The 22,241-nt window shown below is 33.2% G+C and overlaps 1 protein-coding gene across 1 annotated transcript; it reads right to left on the bottom strand.

Moving 5' to 3' along the window:
• Positions 1-753: 753 nt before the first annotated feature.
• Positions 754-19,083, bottom strand: LOC149411113 (uncharacterized). Its single transcript, XM_089647114.1, has 6 exons — positions 18,962-19,083; positions 17,449-17,599; positions 8,163-8,293; positions 6,590-6,653; positions 5,313-5,421; positions 754-3,344 (listed from the first exon to the last, which is right to left on the bottom strand). Exons 1-6 carry the CDS (start codon positions 19,023-19,025, stop codon positions 3,144-3,146), a joined length of 720 nt encoding a protein of 239 aa, XP_089503240.1. The 5' UTR covers positions 19,026-19,083; the 3' UTR covers positions 754-3,143.
• Positions 19,084-22,241: the final 3,158 nt, after the last annotated feature.

Raw genomic sequence — 22,241 nt, 5'->3', positions numbered from 1 at the left:
GGCTCACAAGATGAGTGAGTGAAGTGAAGATGGGACTTGCCCTTTCTGCGTCATTCGTTATGCAAAATTTCGCTCGTTGAGGGAGCATTTTTTTCATCATCTGTTTTGCTCGTTATGCGAATTACTCATTATAGGAGGTGTTCATTATGAGAGGTTCTACTGTACACATAAAGTTATAAAGTGAATTAATAACACACACAAAGTTATCAAGTGAAGTACTAATTGCTTAAAAAAAGCATAAATCATATTATATTGTGAAATGTGAATTGATTTCTTCAAATAAACGTAGCCCGAGTTGGCAAATTAATGTGAATACATAGTACTAGACAGCTGGGTAATATTACGTCTGTAAATTCCTTCATTCTGTTATGCGTTTGAAATAATTAAATCGCTTTATAAAATAAAGCCATAGATATGGTTAAAATTTTAACAAAAATTAATTTGATATTCAAAAATACATTTAACCTTTTTAATTGTTAATAATGTATGGCTCTGTATAAATAAAAATTTAAATGTTGTTTGTTCAAAATCTTAAATCACCGAAAGTTCTTCACTTCTTTGGAATTTTGATAAAACGTCGCATTTGAATATGCGTGCATTTTTATATACCTATATTATATAGCTGTCACCTGCCAGGAAAACCAATGAATAGGGATTAACAATATTTTCTTTAGTCATTAAAATTATTAAACAAAAAAATATATTTTTCCATCTGTGTTTATTGTTTCGGCCCAGCCATCTGGGATTTTTATATTAATTTTTATTTTTTACCATCATTTTTACATTTAAAAACTAAACGCTCATGCGGTATCTTCCACTCTGGAATGTACCGCAAATATACTATTTTAGAGAGAGGAAGAGAAAGTTAGGGAAGTAACTGGTTATGAAGATCTAGTCACCAAGCATTACTAAAGCCATTTCAAGGAAAGTTTCAATTCTGAATCGTGGTCTTACAATAGGGCGATACTGAGAGTTTATTCCAATCCGGAACATGCCCTTAGTCGTTGCAAACTGTTGTTTGTTCGTTGGCGATCAGCAGTCATGCTTGGCAACAATAACAAGGTACCTATAGATAAAACCTTTATCAACCGACGGATTGCATTCCCATGGATTGTGGTTTCACAAAAAAAAAGACTTCCCAATATGAAAACCGTCGGCGCGCGGGCAGTTCGGCTTGCCGTATGTATACCCACCATTCAAAAGATTGTTCTTCATTATGGAGGGATAAATCATTGTATTTTCTTTCGAGAATAAGATATGACGCTATATTTAATTGTATTCAAAAGAAGGTAATCTTTTAAACAATATACATTGACCATCAGGTACAGGTCATCCTCGATACAATCCAACTAGGAATTAATGATTTTAACAATCTTTTTGTTATCAGCTTATAGGTACAGATGAGAATTATGGATAGTTTTGTTAACATCATTCATAAAAATATTAAACAAGAGGGGCCAACTAAAATTCAAGGGAATTCCAACTAAATAATGTGTTTTGTATTATGTTACTACTTTATTATTAAAAATAGATAGTTCTTAAATAATTTTATAATGGTGTATAAATAATTACAAAACAATTTTAGTCAATATGTACCACATAGGTAGTTCTCAAATAATTTTATATTGGTGTATAAATAATTACAAAACCATTTTATTCAATATGTACTGTATAGGTAGTTCTCAAATATTTTGTATTGGTGCATAAATAATTACAAAACAATTTTATTCAATATATACTATAGGTAGTTCTCAAATAATTTTATATTGGTGTATAAATAATTACAAAACAATTTTAGTCAATATTTACTATATAGGTAGTTCTCAAATGATTTTATATTGGTGTATAAATAATTACAAAACAATTTTATTCAATATGTACTAAGTAGTTCTCAAATAATTTTTATATTGGTGTACAAATAATTACAAAACAATTTTATTCAATATGTACCACATAGGTAGTTCTCAAATAATTTTATATTGGTGTATAAATAATTACCAAACAATTTTATTCAATATGTACTATGGGTAGTTCCCAAATAATTTTATAATGGTGTATAAATAATTACAATATGTACAATATAGGTAGTTCTCAAATCATTTTATAATGGTGTATAAATAATTACAAAACAATTTTATTCAATATGTACTATATAGGTAGTTCTCAAATAATGTTATATTGGTGTATAAATAATTACAAAACAATTTTATTCAATACGTACTAATCAATTAAAAAATTGTACAATTTTATATCACTAGATGACCTAATCTTCAAATAGTATGTAAATATTGAACAGTGTATTGTTTTTAAAATAAATTACGTGCTGTATGTTGCATAAGAGAACCAACGACCATTCCAAAAATTATTATAACAGAAAATAAAGTATACATTTAAAAAAAAATCTTATTTATGACCATTGCCTTTTTATTTTCTGTGTCCTTCTTACTCAGTGATTAAATGCTTTAAAGTGCTTAACAATTATGATTTAGTGGTACAAATATTATACATATGGGTACTTCACAATCAATATTCACTATTGCTTGTACTAGTACTTATGAATAGCGGCATATTTAATATATAAAATAAGTTTTCTACCTATTGCGTGTATTTTTGTGTGCTTTATTTTATATCAGGTAAAAACATTTTGAAATCTGGTGGAAGGGTTGAATGACATATTTTTATTTTTATTTGATATGAGAACCGCACCAGAGTCCCAATCGTATGGAGCCAGTCACTTCTGTACTTTACTTTTATGTTTTTGTGTTATTTACATGCATTCAGTGGTAGCTTGTGACTTTTGAGTGTGATAGAGTGCTAAGTTTGAAGAATTAGACATTTTTGATGTTGTTTAATCAAAAAAGAATTTTTATTCTTTTTCGAAAATTGTGTGAAGGTTTTCAGGAAATTTCAGTTTGGCCGTGAGCCATACGTATTTTCTGAAAATCTTCATACAAAAACAGAATTTTCGAAAAAAAAAAAACAGAAAACTTTTTCTACTGCAACAACATCAATAATGCCATTTTGTATAATATTAGCACTCTAGTACACCCAAAAGTCACGAGCCGCCACTGCACGCTTGTATATTTATGGGGTGGATTTCTTCATTGCACGTTCAACTTCAATTAGCTAGGGGCACTGCCATCTTATGCTCCGTTGATGAGGTCAATCAGGTCGTTGAGGGTCATTCCCTCCAGCAGCTTGTTGACGCGTGCGATCACAGCCCCATCGATTTGCTCGGCGATGGCGTCTGAGTAGGAGTTGAAGAAGTCAACGGCGAGCTCGCCGATCATGGCGTTGATCACGTCGTCAATGTCGCCGCCACCCAGCATTCCGGTAAGTTGAGACTGGGAATAGATATAACAAGTTAAACCTTTTTTGCCATACTAACCTAAAGTGTGCTGTATACTACCATACAAGATGAGAACCATTCATATAACATTAAACTATTGCCATTAAACTATGGTGTCCCCCAAGGATGCGTACTGAGACCGATTCTATTTATAACCTATATAAATCATATCACTAACCCTTTATATTAAGGCTGGCCGCATACATACGTTTTCCGTATTCGATTTCCGAATTCGTTTTCCGTATTCGGACATCCGAATGCACGGAATCAGTAGAAAATAAATTAACTGCCGCACACGTTTGTTTTAGTTCCGAACGGAACAAATTCCTTACGCACGTTCCGAATGCAAGCCGGCGCGTTCGGAGAAACCGAATGGAAAAAACCTAATGACGTCATGTGGAACGCAGCTATTGCATACAGTTTGTTTGTGCCGACGCAAACGTTCGGAAATTTCCGTTTAGTAATTCAGTGTTGCCAACGGATCTTGACCTAATATCGCCGTTTCTCATACGTAAGGTAGCGTAAAGTAGCCAAATTTGCTGTTAGGTGGGACATGTTTAAAATTGATATTTTTACGTGAAAATAAAAATTTCGTGGGGGGGGGGGGGGCTAGAGAATTTCAAAAAAATAAAATTTGTCCCCAGAAAATAAAAAAAATTCATAGTGGGGGTGGCTAGAGAATTTCAAGAAAATATAAAATTTGTCCCCAGAAAAATAAATTTCATGGTGGGGGGGTGGCTAGAGAATTTCGGGACATGTTTAAAATTGATGTTTTTGAAGTAGCTTAATTGGCGACCAGACGCCTTATAGATTTTTTCGGCGCCGATTCTCGCTCTGAGTAGCCTAAATGGCGATATATCGCCCTTGTTGGCAACACTAGTACTGACGTTTATACATTCCGAATGAAGAAAAACGAACGTTTGCGCTAGTCTCACGGAATTCCGAATACGGAAAACGAATTCGGAAATCGAATACGGAAAACGTATGTATGCGGCCAGCCTAAAGGAAACATAATCAGTTTTGCTGATGATAATGTTATATTATTTCAAGAAGAAAACTGGACGGAAACATTTTATATGGCTGAATAGGGGCTTAGTACACTTCAAAATTGGCTTAAAATTAACTTTACCCTTAATATAAGCAAAACTAAATATATATCATTTTCAATGAACTCAAGGGGCCAGCCAGTAAAATCACTCCAACTAAAACTACACAAATGATATAGAAATAATGTTCAATGTCAATGCCCAACTATAGAAGAATTACAAAGAATAAAATATCTCGGGGTAGTAATTGATGAAAATCTTAGATGGGATCTACATATCAAAGGTATCACGGAAAAACTTACAAAACTTAAAAATCTTCCGTAAATAAAAAGGACATGAAAAAAATCTATTACGCTTTATGTCATTCTCGCATTGATTGATACAACAAGATAAATCTTTTCTGCCATGCTAAGTTAAAGAGTGCTATATACTACCATAAAAGATGAAAACCATTGATAAAACAAGTTAAACCTTTTCTGCCAAACTAAGCAAAATGGTGCCATTATACTACTATACAAGGGACTATGGTTAAACTATTTCTGCCATATTAAGCCACACTGCTATAAAAACTAAGGGGTAGGTAGAATTTTTATATAAAACAAATTTTAAGCTGTTGGCGTGTTATTGTCGCGACAACAAGCCAACAGCATTTGTGCTCCCACACTGAAATGCTACGAGTTGGTTGTGCGGCCCAAAAAAAGGCGGGGAAAAAGTTTTTAGCGAGAAAATTTCTTGGTAACAAATTTATGCAGGGGAAGACTGATTTTGTAATCTGTGTAGTTAGTATAAGTGCAGTTCTTCCTAGTAGTTTAATGCTACAGAGTAATGGCCATCCTCCAATAGGAGGGGAGCACCAGAAGAAGATGAAACAAATATGTATTATTAGGTAATGTGCCAGCAATATGGATAAATTTTACCTTCATAGAGTCAACACCAATGACAAGGTTCAAATCCTTGACGGAAATTTCTCCACCGATCACTTGAAGAGCAGCAAATCCACTGAACCTGAGGTTTCCAATTTCAAAGCTGAAACAAACAATAAATATTTCATTGAATTTGTTAAATGTTATGTCCTTACTTGTAACACTAGAAATGCCTTCCATATAATATGATTTAAGATTTTTTTTTTTCCATATATATTCTATGTTAATTCTTCCTAAGTTAATTCTTCCTATTCTTGTTAAGCCTTCCATATATATTCTATGTTAATTTTAGATTGTGTGTAATATTGTGTTAATTTATTTTCGGACTGCTAAGCCATCTCATGCTACCTCCTCCCTGACTCACTTTATAAACTTAACTTTATTTTTTTACTCTACGTAATTAAAGACTGCCTGAAACTTTTTTCATATTGCATTTAGAAGATTTACAGTCATACTTATAAAGATTCCCTAATACGCTGTTGTTGCGCTGGTATAGTTATACGATGAGAAGGCCTTATACTGCTCAGGTTAAAATATTTACTCATTATAATATTCATGCAAGTTTTTTTTAGAATGGCACCACTTTGTTCCAATCCTCAAAAAAAGGGTCATTTTTGCATTTCGCGTTTAGTTGCTAACTTCACATTTCTTCAGATGACATTTGCGATGTCATCAACCCAGTCTGCTTTGAATTGCTTCGAAATTTGATTGTGCGTTACGTATTTGCTTTGGTAAATCGATGTTTCGATTTAAAATATTCCTCTGATAATGCCACCAATGGGCATTACTACTTTTTAACATTTTGCACGACTAATCGATATTTGTCAAATAAAACAGATTTTTAACAAAGTCCGCGATCTTCGTCTTGACACCATAGTAATACGTCCCTAAATTGGGGGTTATACGGTTTAAAAATATGTCAGCCACTAACACTGTGGTATTACGGCCGGATTATGCAGTACGCATGGGCGTGATTATGTGTAACGCTTTCTACTAACCTGTTCTTATCCCTCCGTTTTATCTATTACAAGTAAGACGGTTTATGTTTGAACCTTTTCGCTAATCATAGCTTATGTTGAAAATGGTGTAAGTTGGTACCCCATTGTACGAGTCGAATTAGATCCCTCCGACTGCTTGTTGAGCATTCTACCCTCTCGGCTATCGACTGCCTCGGCTCAAGAAGTAGAAGGTAGCACAGCTTGGCACCACAAAAATCAACAAAATACTTTATTAATTAATTCATTTTATCATAATTGTGTATTGTAACTCACTATGCCTTTCCGTTTCCATAAATAGGTATTGCGCCAAATACCATACCCTTGAGGTCGTATGTCTCTGAAAAAATATTATTATATTTAAAAATGGTATGGTTAAAAGGATTCAATTTAGATTTGATGACAATAATCGGGTCTGTTGGCCAATTTATTGCGTTGATTGGGTGAGTGTCCGAATAAAAGTAATTAAAAAGATTTTTCTAAAACTACCGATCATAAGCAGTTCGGAGGGATCTGTGTTTTGGACACTAGGCAACTTTACTCAAACAAAAAACATTACTACCTCTTCAATCACAGAACTGTTTTTGACAATGTTGAAACTGCTTGTGATACACCAAAGGACATAATCTCTTATTTATCCCATTCGCTAAAACAACTTTTGGCCAAAGTAATTTTAGATAATCAATATATATTATAAAAGTTAGTGTATAATGGGCGTGCCAAAAAAACTCAGAAACGAGTTCCGGTTCGATCAAGGGAGTTATATGGTGTGATAGCCATCTATCCCTCATCCATAAAGAAGTTTCCTGTTTTTACCTGAAGGGCGTTCTTTTGAAGATATAAGGTCCCCCCCCCCCCCCCTCCCATGCTTACGTAAAAATTGGTACCTATATGCATTTTTCTGTTAATGTATTCTGTTTTTTAAGCGAGTACCTAAACGTATTAATTATTTGTGGGAATCCCCGAATATGTATTCGGTTTTCAACAATGACAATGTGTGGGTTGCCAATGTGTAAAAAAAATAACTACTGCTGAGCAGTGCTGACGTAATCACTATCTCGACCCCCCCCGCCCCCCCATGTCATCAAAAATAAGCAAAGCAAAGACCCCCCTGCCCCCCTATAGTGCTTACATAATACTTGAACGGCCCCTAATCGTGACAATACATTCGTATCTCTAAATTGTATCAAACACTAAACTAAATTGCATAAGTCACTACCCGCCTCTCTCTGCTTATGCGCTTAGTTCTTCTAAACTATGCAACGTAGTTTGATAGGTCTTTCACTATCATTTAGAAAATTTCTTCCGGAAGGTTTATATATATATAATACATAGATATATTATTTATTGAAAGTAGATTAAAGTCGAGCAAGACCTGCTACACGTCAGCTAAGTCAAGTGCAATAAAACTATACAATGCACTTTTTATGACCATTACAAATTATTACAAATATAAATTAGACACCAATTCTGGGATCATCAGCCGAGACAAATTATTACAAAACCTGTTAATAAGTATTTATGTATTTCCAATGATACAATGTTGATTGTCTTTTATTTTTAAAGTTATTATGTGTCCTTATTTTTATTGTAAACTGTTTAATTTATTTACTGTATATATTTACTTAGGCACAGTATATCAGCAATTAATTCAATTAATAAAGTTGAAAAATTACATGAATTGGGATGGCAGAATACTAGCCAATATACCTTTATTAACACAATGTATTATCTCATGAATCATCATCTCAGGTTATGAAGAAGAGACATTGGACAACTCTTTTGTCATAGCATCCTTTCTGTCACTCTTTCATACTAGATGTCAGTCGCACGGTTGATAATTAGGTACCTGCGTTCATGATGCTCATGGGCAAGGTGATGTCATATTTCAGGCCAAGTGGAACAATGCTGAAGTCCACAGCATTCACCACGAAGTCGCTGAGTCCGGACAGGTGGATGCCCCCAGCTGCGATGTTGATGCTAAACGGAATCGGTTATAGTTATAAGCACTTCTGATGAAGTGACATGAAGAGTTGAAAATAGTAAGGATAAGGAATTGTCCTCAACCATAAAATTATTAATCTCCATCCCCTCTCCACTACCTTCAACCTTACGACATACCCCAATTGGTAATGCCATAGCCTCGCTGGCTCCAGACGGTTGGGTGCATTTGGCACTCTTGGAATATTATGAGAGTATTGTACACATGTGCGACCAGCATTAATTATAAACGGTATACAGATTAATTTAATGTATCAATTTGATAGAGACAGTTTAGTTAATTAGTGCTTATTATTGGGTGTTCAAAACATTCAGCATAACAAAGCAATTACTTTAAATTTAATAGTTTATACAAGAAAGATCCAAGTAAAGCTAGGTGCATGGTGCATGCTATTACCGAGATAAATATTTAACTTATCTGCTGAAATAAATATAGATTAGAATCAATAAACGTTTTGGGATATGATAAAAAGACAATAGTCAATAATAAAAATTTAGCAATACAAAACAATAACACATTTGAGCACCTGGCATACTGATACCATAATAATAAATGCTTCTGTAATTATTTTCAATTTATTAGGATCATTGAAGAAGATAATATCAACGACTCCTAATTAAAATGTGAAAGAGACAAAGACACAGAAAATATAAAGGTCGCAGCTGGGACTCGAACCCAATCTTACCATTAGTCTTAGCGGGAATGGCTTCTCTACCAATTGAGCTATTGCCACCTAACTAAATTTTAATCAATCTCATACTTCCATTTTTAAATTACTAACAGGTGGCCCGGAAAGAAGCAAGCGTTGAGTAGGAACGAAGAACATTTGTTTTTCGTTTGCGGCAAAGAGTCACCGCACATTTTTTTTTCAAAAAATGAAGTCAATGTTTGTAGTTCTTATTCGAAGTATGATACAGTTAAATATGACCGAAGGGGATAGGGTCTCATTAGCTCAGTTGGTAGAGCGGTGCCCCGGCAAGACAAGGGTCCTGGGTTCGAGTCCTAGATGTGACCGTATCTTTTTCTGATTTTTCTGTTTCAGATTTTCGTTTAAGAATCGCTAATATTGTCTTGAATAATTAATAATATTGTACATAATAGGAAATTGGGTGGTGCCGTCGAAAGGGCTTATCCTTTGATGGAAGGGCCCGAATAAACTATTGTAGTAACAGTAATTAATTTAGTATACTGTTGCCCTTTTTGCTGTTCAGTTATTAATTTGATAATTTGGAGCAATTCAATTGCGTTGTGAGTAAGAAGTCAATGACTTAATTTTCTACTTATTTAAATAACAAATCTGATTGGTTATCTACGATCGATTAATTTATAATCTTAAATTATAACTGTTTGACGCAGAGTGCTTTGCCCACTTATTATTTTTAAAACACTTATCTATAAAATACGTCACGGGTTAGATATTATCAGCGCCTTGGCAATTCAGCGCCGGGAGTGGACTGCGGATTCAAACCTCCCACCTCCTTTCGGCCTCAGTATTGCATAGATTTCCCCCCCATGTGAATGCTATAGCTACGACCTTGTCTTTTAACGTGGTTATATTGAGATTACTTATTCTGATTCTTATTATCAAGCATACTAAATTTTGTTGTCTGTACGTCCTGCATGAAAACTGATTCAATGAACTTAAATTTGCTTCAAAGCAATTTTCAAAATTACCCTTAAATTCAAATTTAAGGGTAATTTTGAAAAATGAAACTGATTTTATGAAGAATTACCTAATAAGGTACTTACACCTAAAGTATGTAGTTTCAATATAACATTTTTAAGAGAAAATTATTTAAATTTTCTTAAAAATTGGAATTATAATGTTCTGTGTTTTTTCAAAGGTTGTGATGAAAGGCTTTAAATCACAGTGAAAAAAAACAGATAAACCATAGCTGCAGGAAAATATGCAAATTATTTATGAAAACGGACATGCTAACGACATCTGGCGGAGAAAGAATTGATCCAGCTTGCTTGCAGTAGACTCCTGTAATAGTTGAAATTATATCGAGGTTCTAAGACGAAAGCAGAGAGGCCGTAAAATCGTCTAGGACTAGACAGGGCTTCCCCTTTTCCTAGGCCTATAAATAAATATTGAATTTTGTCAACCAATAGATCTGAACAAAGAGTTATAAAATTTTAAGTAACCAATCAGTGAGCGGAGGGAGGTGTGTCTACGACGGACAAAGGAATAAACTTTGGATCGGGCAATGAAAAAAGATAATTAATGGCTTCTTCTTTCCCACAGAAATTAGAGGTGAACGCACTTTAGGGTCAACATCGACTTTCAAGGTGACAAACTCCTGGGAATGTTTACAATAACTGAGAAATTTATGGGGTATCGAACCATTGAAATCGGGTGCTTGGAAGTTTTACAAGTTGTAAAGCGCACACACAAAAATGCAATGAAAAAAAATTATAAACGCGATAGTATAAAAAAAGGACGGAAAAGCGAAGGAAAGTTACTGGCGGAATTTCAACTGTAGTGCAATTATTTATGATAGAAGGAGGGTGTCATGTTCGATAAAAATCGTACTAAAGAGAGGAGTGAGTGTTGGAAACAATGGAAATTAATCGTTATCAATTTAAGATGAAACGGACATATTGGTAAATCAATCTTGAATGAAAATCTCGCAAAAAAAATACACATTTTAGAAAAGTGCGGCGATCGAATGGAAGGTTAATACAGATATTTTGGACTGCTACGAAGGTCCTAGGGACGTGAAAATCGAGTATCAGAAGAAGACAGTAAAACTAAACATATATCGATAGATTAGATTCAGGAAAAGTAGACATTTTCATGATTATTAGGTTAGATATATATTAGAGTTACCCAATATTACGGAGGGATCGAAACAAGATAAAAGGTTGGCGGTCTCATGTATATTTTGAAGGATAAACAATCAAAATCCGAACATGATTTTTATTTACGTTAAGGTAATAAACGATTAGAAAAGCGATTAACTTTAACGTGGACCTTATGGAAGTATTTAGATTAGTCAAAAGAGATTAAAATTAATAGGTTTGAAATTAAATTAAATTTACGAGTCTAGTACCAAAATTTTAAACATAAACAGATGTCAATGCATATGTTTTATGTGAATCCTGGTATGAGAAAGATAGAAAATTGGGCGGAGATTGGGTCAGGCAATAAAAATGACAGATATCCCAGAGTCTAATTAGGTATATCTCCCATAGAAGTGTGGAAAACTATATATTAATTAATAATAAATGAAGTATGAAATTTCCCAGGGGAAAAGTGAAGAAAAGATAAAAGGAAGGGTAAAGAACGGAGATAGGAAATGATCCATGTGGAGAAAAGCGATACAATTCGAATTTATCCGTGAAATTAATAAATACGACTTGGAAAATGAGTAATTATAAGAGTTATGAGAAATGACATAAGAATCAAGAAGAAATTGTGCAAGAAAACGTCGCGGATAAAAGAAAATCCAAGAAGATAAGGAAAAATTCAAATCTGCGGCATTAAGAGAGAAAGTACTGGTGAAAATGGAAAAGCCCATATAAGGGACAATAAAATTGAGTAGAATTTAGACGAATCGAAATTCAAAAATGCGTAGTAAAGATTTCAGCATGGATTTAAACAATTTCGCACGAGATGCATAAAATTGAGATCTATATATATGTTATTGAGGATGGACCTATCGCGAATTGAGAAAAAAAGGAACACAAAATCATGAGATTTTAACTACATTTTTGTATGAACAGAGGACAAAGGGAGCTTGGGCGATTAACGCAGACTTACCCGATTCGGACCCTATCGACTTAGATTTGTGAGATAAAAACTAACTACCGCCCAGAGCCGGAAAGCAGAACATCTTATGGAAGCACAATCGATATTGATGGGAGGGATGTTCGGATTTACGAGTTGATAGGAGATAGAATTAAGCATCAAGAGAAATTCAGATACGTCTTTTGGAACCTGAGAGGGGTATAAAGGATGGAACACATCAGTCAGGAGACAGTCGCGCCGAGGGTTTGAAAAGTTGTTACATGGCAGTACTACGTCTATTGGTAAAATTCTAGTGAAATAATCTAAGTGTTAAATTCTGAACAAGTCCCTGGACTTAGAAAGTTTTGTAAAAAGTCTTAAATTCAGTTTCTAAATTCTGAAAACCCCACCAGTGAAGTTTTGTTAAATCAGTTTAATTTGGTTAAACAGTGAAAATAAATATAATTTAAACTCAGTGCTTAAAAGTGTTAAGTGAAGTGCAAAAAGTGAATTGTGAATTAATTAAAAATTTAAAAATAATTATTTCATTCAAAGTGAAAACATTCAAATTAAATTTAAGAGTTTGTTATCGTTAATCTAAAGTGAACGTGATCGCGTATTGATATTTAAAAATAGATTATAATTTAACGTCAATTTGGTTAAAAAATAATAATAATAGTAATAAATACTTCATCTTAGGTTAAAAGAAACACAAAAACAAAAAAAAAGGATTCGATAATAATAAACGTTTAAATCTTTGTTCTAAAATTAACAGTTAGAAAAAAATTTAATTTATTAATAGTCGAGTAAATTAAAAGTTTGCACAATTTGGAATAAATTTTCTTATCAATTTATATAAAAAGAAATTTAGAATTAATAAATTGTTCAATTAAAATCCATCGTGCGTATAGCGACAGTGTTAAAAGTGTTTGTCGTTTTAACCGGAATTTTAATCATCAGTCTATCATTTCGAAAAAAGTATTTTAACAGCTATCATTCAAAAGCTTAAACTAGAAAGGTGTTATTAAATCAACGGGTTTTCTGAATTAGGATTTCGTTCGGAAGAAAAATTAAATATCAGCTAATTTATACGATTCAAGCGAGAATAAAAAATTAAATAGGAATAAATAGTCGAAAAGATTTATTTTGAAATTAGTTGAAAAATACAATTAATTAGGTAGGACTTCTTCATCAAGGTTGTTGTGTACTACCCGACCGGAAATACCTTGACGGGGGGTAAGTTTTCCTTTTATAAATAATTTTCAGGACCTAGGAGTGAGGAGATACAGCTGATTATGGTATATCAATTAAATTATTAAAAAACAACAAAACAAAGCATTACACATTAATATATGTATATTGTATATTTGTATATATATTTATCTATATAAAAGTAAAGTAAAATATTGTATATAAAGAATATATATATGAGTAATGTAATTGTATATATGTATTTTATTTATTAATCGAAGCATCGAAATGGTAGCGATTTTTAATACCTACCCGAGGACATATCTATATTATTGAAAAAGAAAATATGTATTTATTAATATTCAAGACCATGTAGAATCATATACCTTATATTTATTTATTAATATATGTAATCTTAGTTAACATATTTTGATAATCGAGATATGTGTACTTATATATGTATATTTATTCTTCAATTAAACCTAGTAAATTTACTAAATTCGGGAAATGAAATAAATAGTTTAACTTCAATAAAGGATTTAAAAATATTTTAATTAATAGTACACAATAAAAGTAAAGAGGCACAAATGACTTCTAAGGAATTTTAAAATAAACAAATCTCACATTTAGGTTAGTGTGTCAGGAGATGTTTATATTATTTGTTTACAAAACAAAGGATCACTGGAGAATTGGGTCAACCGCATAGTTTGAAAACGACCTTGGCCATAATTAGTTAGTCACAAAGGATTTTATTAATTACCCGAAACAGCTGGAAGATGCGTGTTCTCAAATACTTATCAATCACAAACGACAATTGAAAAATCACGGGTTAGCCAGATTTATATCAAAAAATTACATGAAACATTTGAATACCATTGATTAGATAATCGCACAGTTTTTATTAGTTACCTGAAACTGCTGGAAGCTGCGTGCTTACAAATACTTATCATTCACAATCGACAATTGAAAAATCACGGGTTAGCCAGATTTATATCGAATAATTATACGAAACATTTGAATTTTATTGATTGGGTGCTCATACAAAACCCCATCAGTTGCCTGAGATATTTGAGGGTCGAGTACTCTCTAATGTGGCAATCAACCACTTGAAACAATTGGAAAATCACGGGATAGGATGAACAAAAATTAATGTTGAACCCTGGAGGTAAAATTTAAAACAAATACAGTTCATCAATAGGAGGCAGTGGTCGCTCCTATAACAAGACCATTAACCAAATCAAATAGAGATGGCGATTCTCTTAAATAAAAACGTCAAAACCAAACAAACAAAAGCCTGGAGTTCGATAGCTCTCCAAAACAAACTATCAAATATGACCTTATTCTACTAGTATTTATTAGTATCACCTTATTAGTACGTATATATTCGGTTACCAGACCTAGAGCTTCGCAGAGTTCTTGGCGCGAGATCCGAGCTCGGGATGCGAGGTAGATAGCCTCGTATTGCGAGTTATAAACCTTTCCCAAACTGTATGTATACATATATTTATTCGTATGTACTGTTTACTGGAGAATGCGGACCTGCATACAGCTTGCATTTTAGGTCTTATAGACCACACTCGCATTTTCTCTTAAACGTGGAATGAGGATTCACGACCCGTAAGTCCACACCAACCGTGAGTATATGATTGTATATAGGACGAAACCGGTTCGCCCTAAGTAAATTGTAGTCCAAGGAGGGGTCGGAATTTGGGGGTATCGGAACTCGAGGGGAAACTTGAATGTAGTACATGATGACGTGGAAGGCTTTTTGGGACGCGATAACTTAGGTATCAATCAAAGAGCCGTGTCAAAGGATTGTGCAAATTTCTTGTTGACTCACGATCATCTCGTTTACTTGCAGGAGGATTTGGAGCCAAATTATGCCAGCAAATGGGCTATTCCGAGTTCGTCAAATATGCAATTAACTAATTACATTAACCTACTAAATCAATCTTTACATGTACCTTATAGCAGCAGAATCATAAAGGAGTGGCGCCAGACAGACACAAGAGTTTACCAAAATCAAATTTACTAACAATTAACCATTTGAGTTATATTTAATTACCTGCCCAAAAAAAAAACATGTATAATATCTTTTATCAGCGTTTAACTACGACTTTGTTAGGGTGCAGGGAATCAGAATAATTACATTAGGAAAGTTAGCTCATTCAGGGAATTCATTTAAGTCTAGGTTTGCAATGGAAAGACCAATTAAATTGTGAAACTCAACACCTCGATCAGAACCAAGGGGGTTACCACAAAAATGAATGTAATTAAAATCCTATATCATAAATCAAAAAAATTACACAACGTTTGATGGAATTTAATTACAATATAAATACGGAAATATTTGCGTTCAAGTTCGTAAATAACGTATTAATTAGTTGAGTACATATGTCTATGAAGATATATAGTACAAGAGAGCTTTAAGTAGCTTTCTGTAGATATCAAAGAAAAGGGTCCAATTTTCATGGAGGCTTATGTGTTGTAGGGGAGGAATTTTCCATCCCTGCGAACACATATGCAAAGCCTTAGAGAAAAAATTAAATATCGGTCATAGCCAAGAGAGAAGAAAATTTTATATTGTTTTAAACAAATAAAAATAAAAGAAAATGGGGAAAAGGCGAAAATACTACAAGGTCTGCGCTAATTAGATATGTATAGTTTACGTATTTACAGATTCGAGTCTGCTACCTGAGTTTAGAACCAAGGATATTTTTACTCGTAGTGAGCTCTTAATTATGGTTTCCAATAGAGGGGAATTTCTAAGATATTTCAAGAATTGGATATTTGGCAGGAAGGACATTTTTATGGGGAAAGTGCGGGGATTCTGGACATTTCTTGATATCCAACCATATTAAAAATAATATTTACAATAATTGTGAGAATGCCCTATTATCTAGTTTTCTTCGTAATAAATTTTAAAAAAAAATCTAATTTTAAACCCTAAACAAAAGAGAAAACCCTAAAAAGACCAGATAATATGAAATAAATGCTAATTTCAGTAGAATTTGTGTTATTTTAGAGGAAAAGGAAGTTTAACATCTGTTGTGGGTATTTTAAAACATATGCACTGGCAACACTGCTCTCAATAAAAGTCGGCTATTACTTTATGACTGCTTTACACCATACCTTTTTTTCATACTGACCCCCAATATCAAGACCCACGTAAAAAAAAATTCACACACAATCATTATTTTCATACTTGAGATTTCATATAGATAGTTGCTTTTAGAGAAGAAATAATATTTTAAGATGGTACTAAATCGTCAAAAAATGACAACACATTGAACATAACCATAGATCACAATCATGAAATCATATGTTTTTGTCATTTGCGTGCTTTAACATTACCAATCGATGTTTTTGTCTACCCGTTCGTCTTTGAACCTTTGTCATAATGATTTTTATATGTACCTCTATGCCTTGGCAAAATGTCCTACCTGATCATTGTATCTTGATCGGTATGATATTCATATAAAATACAAACGCAGATGTCAAAGCAACAGCCCTCTCTCCATAAATAAACCACTCACCCTCTTTCTATTTGTTGATTAAAAAGTATGTTACAATATCAAGTTAACACACTTAGATATTATTTATTCCATGTGTTAACTGTACGTATGTAAAGTTCTCGTGAATTATTTTCTCAAAACAAAATGTCAAATCATCAAACATACACGCGAAATTTACAATATCTAACAGTAATACACATTCACAATCAGTAATAAATACATATTGTAGTCGTTTTACTAATATTTTACATATAAAACTGAATAAACATGCTATATTTTCACATAATATAGTTATGATAGGTGGCAGACTCTAATCTCCATCTTAAAATGTACAAAAATCGGTAGTACCAACACACCCTTATTCATCCCGAAGAGACAAACTGGATGTAAAAAGGTGTCATGTAAAACGGCCATTTGTATGTTGTACTCAAAACTTATGAATAAACTAATTATAAAATGTGTTACCCATTAATTAAAATATCTTATTACAATATGTAAATGCGTGCTACAGGCAAATGAAATGTTTAAAAGCCATTATCTCAGAACTCTGTTTAACATTATGCTGTTTTTTCGCATAAAGGCTCAATGTACATAAATACGATTTTGTGTAGGTTATAAAACCTATATAATATTCCGAATTTCTATCTTTCATACAATTAGAAGTGAACATAGTTATAGTGACATTGTATCTTACGTCAACTTATTCTCTTGCCCCAAGCTGAATGCAATGGTCTCCTTTTGGAGGGGGTCCAAAATTGGGAATCCAGTCTCCGGGTTTCCTTCCTTCATTGTGATGCGGAATGCCTCCAAGATCTCCGTGAGCTGAGAGCTCAGGATGCGTCCGCCTGTAATCATTATCATAATCTCATTCATAATTTCTCATTATTATAAATCATTGTGTGAGATATTATGTCAGATATTCAACACAATAAAAGAGATTCAAAACGAACGTACATTCTTAATTTCTATTGGCTTTAATTGGGTAATTTTTATTTTTAAAAAGTCTTATCTTAATTTATAAATGCTTGATTTTACTCAGATTTGTTATGTTTTTATTAATGTGGTATTCAAATGGTATATGTGGGATGAAATATTAAAGAATATGGGATAAGTTTGAAACTTACAAATTGTTGGGGAAACACAAATAGATAAAGTAGCTCATATCCTTACTAGATTTTAGCTAAATCTTTTTTTGTGATTCTATTAATGTGATATTCAAATGGTACATGTGGAATGAAATATTAAAGATTATGGGATAAGTTTGAAACTTAAAAATAGTTGGGGAAACTCAAATAGATAAAGTAGCTCATATCCTTACTAGATTTTAGCTAAATCTTTTTTTGTGATTTTATTAATGTGATATTCAAATGGTACATGTGGAATGAAATATTAAAGATTATGGGATAAGTTTGAAACTTACAAATAGTTGGGGAAACACAAATAGATAAAGTAGCTCATATCCGAACTGGATATTAGTTAAACCTTTTGTTATGTTTTTATTAATGTGATATTCAAATGGTACCTACATGTGGAATGAAATTTGAAAGATTATGGGATAAGTTTAAAACTTACAAATTGTTGGGGAAACACAAATAGATAAAGTAGCTCATATCCGAACTGGATATTAGCTAAACCTTTTGTTATGTTTTTATTAATGTGATATTCAAATGGTACCTACATGTGGAATGAAATTTGAAAGATTATGGGATAAGTTTAAAACTTACAAATAGTTGGGGAAACACAAATAGATAAAGTAGCTCATATCCGTACTAAATACCTATTAGCTAAATCTTTTGTTATGTTTTTATTAATGTGACATGCAAATGGTAGATGTGGGATGAAATGTGAAAGATTATGGGATAAGTTTGAAACGTACAAATAGTTGGGGAAACACAAATAGATAAAGTAGTTCATATCCGTAGTAGATATTAGCTAAACCTTTTGATTAAAAAAATAATTTTTCAATATGTTTGGGTATTTTAACCTCAAATCCGAATTTAAGGTTTGCATGAAAGAGGCCGCTCAGCCGTTCCTCTTGTTTAAAATGAGTATTTAAGATTTTTAATAAAACTAATTCCTGAAGACAGCCGAGAACCAGAGAGGCCAGCTGGTTAATATAGGAAATATTGATTAGTATGGATGTATTCCGAAATAAGTGGATTATAACAAGTATAGAATGATGCCATTTAAATAAATGATTAATTTACCCAACTTGGTGCTTGGAGCACCATAAGCAAAAGCAAAGAAGCAAAACAAAATTAGGAACTTCATCCTTGTAGAATTCAAATAATCACTCCCTTAAAAACAATTTAACTCGGCGATGAACACTGTACAACTGAAAAAAGTAGTAAAATATTCCATAAATAATGTTTTCGATCTGATTTTCTACAATATTGATTATAATGATATGACGATGATAATTATTTGAAGATGTTTATCATAAATGATATTTGTATTTAAGAATCCGAATATTGCTATTATACCTACGTCACAAATTACTTAGTTATCTTGCAAATTATTGTGGAATCGGTTTAATATACAATGTTATAATTTTCAAAGATTTATCTGCGATTGCGTATCAGATGTTATTGGAGGTAAATTATCGGTTAAACCTTTAGGAGCCCAGCGGATAAACTATATCATCATTGTTGACGCTACAACTTGGTCTCTAACAGCAGCGATTCGTGGACTCATAAGGAGCTCAATACGAGAATAAAAAAGGGAGAAAAAAATTCCCTCGGAGATGTAAAGAAGTCCTATGTTGGTCTTTTCCATACTATATTTATTTACATGTGGAATAATAATACACATAAATTTTGATTTGATAACTGCATGTGTATTATTTTTAATAATATTTGGATGAATTGTATAGCGCCGTTTTTGTGTAAACCTCAAGAAAGTACTAATTGATAATTGTATATATATTATTATTACATTAACAGTCTTTATTTATACATTCATATTTTACAGTATTAAGAATCGTTTACATCACTGACCAATAAAATAACGACACTAAAATGTCAGACCATATTAAAAAAAGAAAAATACATGACGATAGAATATAAGCAGTTTTAATAAAATGTAATGACATAAGTATTCAATAAGGTTCTTAATAATAAAAGTGTTTTAAATTTTACACCACTGATAAAGAATCATTAATGTAATCTTTGGTTGTATATCAGTTGGATAAAATTTTAAACCATTTATTGGTAAAGGGCTAAGTGTTTTTTGAAATATTTTGTAGGTTTACATTTAAACATGGAGTGAGTATCAATAATGACAAAGGAAGTGGGTAGAGGAAGGTTGTGAAGTACCTACCTGGCTATTCAGATCTGGTCACCAAACAATGCTAAAGCCATTTCAAGCAACGTTTCAATTCTGAATAGCGGTCTTTCTCCATGCCGATACTGAAAGTATTTTCTACTCTAAAACGTGCCGCAAATTTACTGTTGTAGTGATCGTGTGTTTGTGGATATGGAAGTGGGCGTGTCATATACGTATTATTGGGGGTCGCATAATTTTCAAATATAGCTTGGCAAGCAGATCATGGCGCATATCGTCACTACGCCCACACTTATAACACATCATCCTTTTAGGTATGACAGGTCTGTATGGTACACTGGTATAGTAACTTATACTTTGAACATATAGCGTAATCTGTCACCTCCTTCAATAGGAAACATTTTTTAATAATTACCTTTGAAGAGTTTGGTGTTGGAAGTCCTCGAAAGTCGCAGTCCTATTCTGCCGGAGGTATCCAGAACTTTGTAATCTTCCTCCTTGACATGTCTGTTCTTGGTGGCACACTAGGTGATCCGGTTGTAGGAGACGATCCACTTTCCGTCAGCCAAGGCCTGCATGTACTTAACGGTCCTCTGAGAGATGTTGTTTTCGTCCACCTTGACCACCAAATGCGTCAGATTAGGAGAATACTGGTCAGTAAACTTCCATCCCATGTTGGCTACCAGCTCTTTTACAGTTTTGACCTGGTGCTTGACCAAACAAGAGTGGCAATTCAGACAGGCGGAGATTTGCTCCTGGGACTAGTCTCTGGCTTACAGACTTGCTTGGAGACCAGTTTCGTCTGAGAGCTGTAGCTCTGACCAGATTGTCTTTGCTCATAAACCACATGACGGCGCATTCTCTTCCACTACTGCTTTTTTTGTTTGAATCGTTGGCGCTAATTTCAAATGCTTGTTCCAAGAATTCTTTTTCACCGCAAGTGTTGGAATGATCTGTATTTTGACGACTGATGTTGTATCTTTCTGATTTACTTTGAATTTCATTGTCTTCCATATTGGTTTTAGCTTTTTCATCGTCTTCAGCTATGTTGGACAAGGCGTCCATGTAATTCAGAGATCTTCGTGCTGGAGCCTGATTGGGAGTGGAACGAGACTTTATGTCATTATTAAATTTGGTGATGCTGAGTTTCAATTTTTTTCTGCGAAGCGAAATTAACTTTTTCGGCTGTCTTCAAACTCTTGGTAAGCATGTTTTCTTCAGAGAGTGGTTTCTCAATCTGGGTGAGTTCTAAAGCAACGACATCTGAAACATTGGCATTCTGAGATTGAGATAGGTGTCTTAACGAGGATGACGGTTTTATTGTTTTATCGTGACCTTTTTTCAGGATAGTCATTTTTCAGCAAAAAAGAAAAAAAATAAAAATAAATAAAACTCCTGTTAATGCAAAATATTGAAATGGCATCAACAGTTGGGACACAAAGATAAGGATGTAATGTGGTAGTCGTTTCTACCCCCATACAACTTTGGGTGGCTGAAGTGGGGAGGGCAAGAATATATGTTTGGGAAGTACCTCACTATTCAGATCTGACTACTAAATATACCCAAAGCTATTTCAAGCCATGTTTTGATCCTGAATGGCGCCACAACAGATTTGTAGGAAATTAATGGAAACCAATCAACGAAAAATAACAAAAATGTCCATTAATAAGAAAGAAGTTTAATAATATTATGAAATATCATTGAAACTACTAATTTCGGTTGTGGGTCTGTCTGTAAGTCTGGTTCAATGAACTGGATTTTGTTTTGAATTTAAGTGTCATTTTCAAAATTAGAACTGATTTGTCAAGAATTCAGACTATCCCATTATTTTTCAAGGATCTGCGCTAGTATGTATAATAATTTCCATTAATTTCTCACAAACTAACTAACCATCATGCCGTGTCTACACAGGGGTAGGCAGAAGACGGACCGCCAAACAACTCAGTCTTGGCACACACTTTTTGCCTCATTCACATTTATACACTGTCTCATACATACTCTTCTTTTATGCTGACTCTTGTCGTGGCCCGAAAATAATGTATATAAATAATGATTTTTATTTAAATATGTATTAAATAAGAAATGTGAAACTGATGAACACAAAGTTGAATTTCAATAATATAAATGCTATTATTTATTACTAGGTAACGTGTACCCGGCGTTTTTGGGGGTTATTCTTAAGAGATAGACATATACCACTGCGGA

This window comes from Hesperophylax consimilis, chromosome 26 (assembly GCF_061612785.1).
Source record: "Hesperophylax consimilis isolate HC1 chromosome 26, BYU_Hcon_1.0, whole genome shotgun sequence".
NCBI lineage: Eukaryota > Metazoa > Arthropoda > Insecta > Trichoptera > Limnephilidae > Hesperophylax > Hesperophylax consimilis.
Note: the sequence above shows the minus strand (reverse complement) of the source record. Positions and strands in the feature narration are given on the sequence as shown.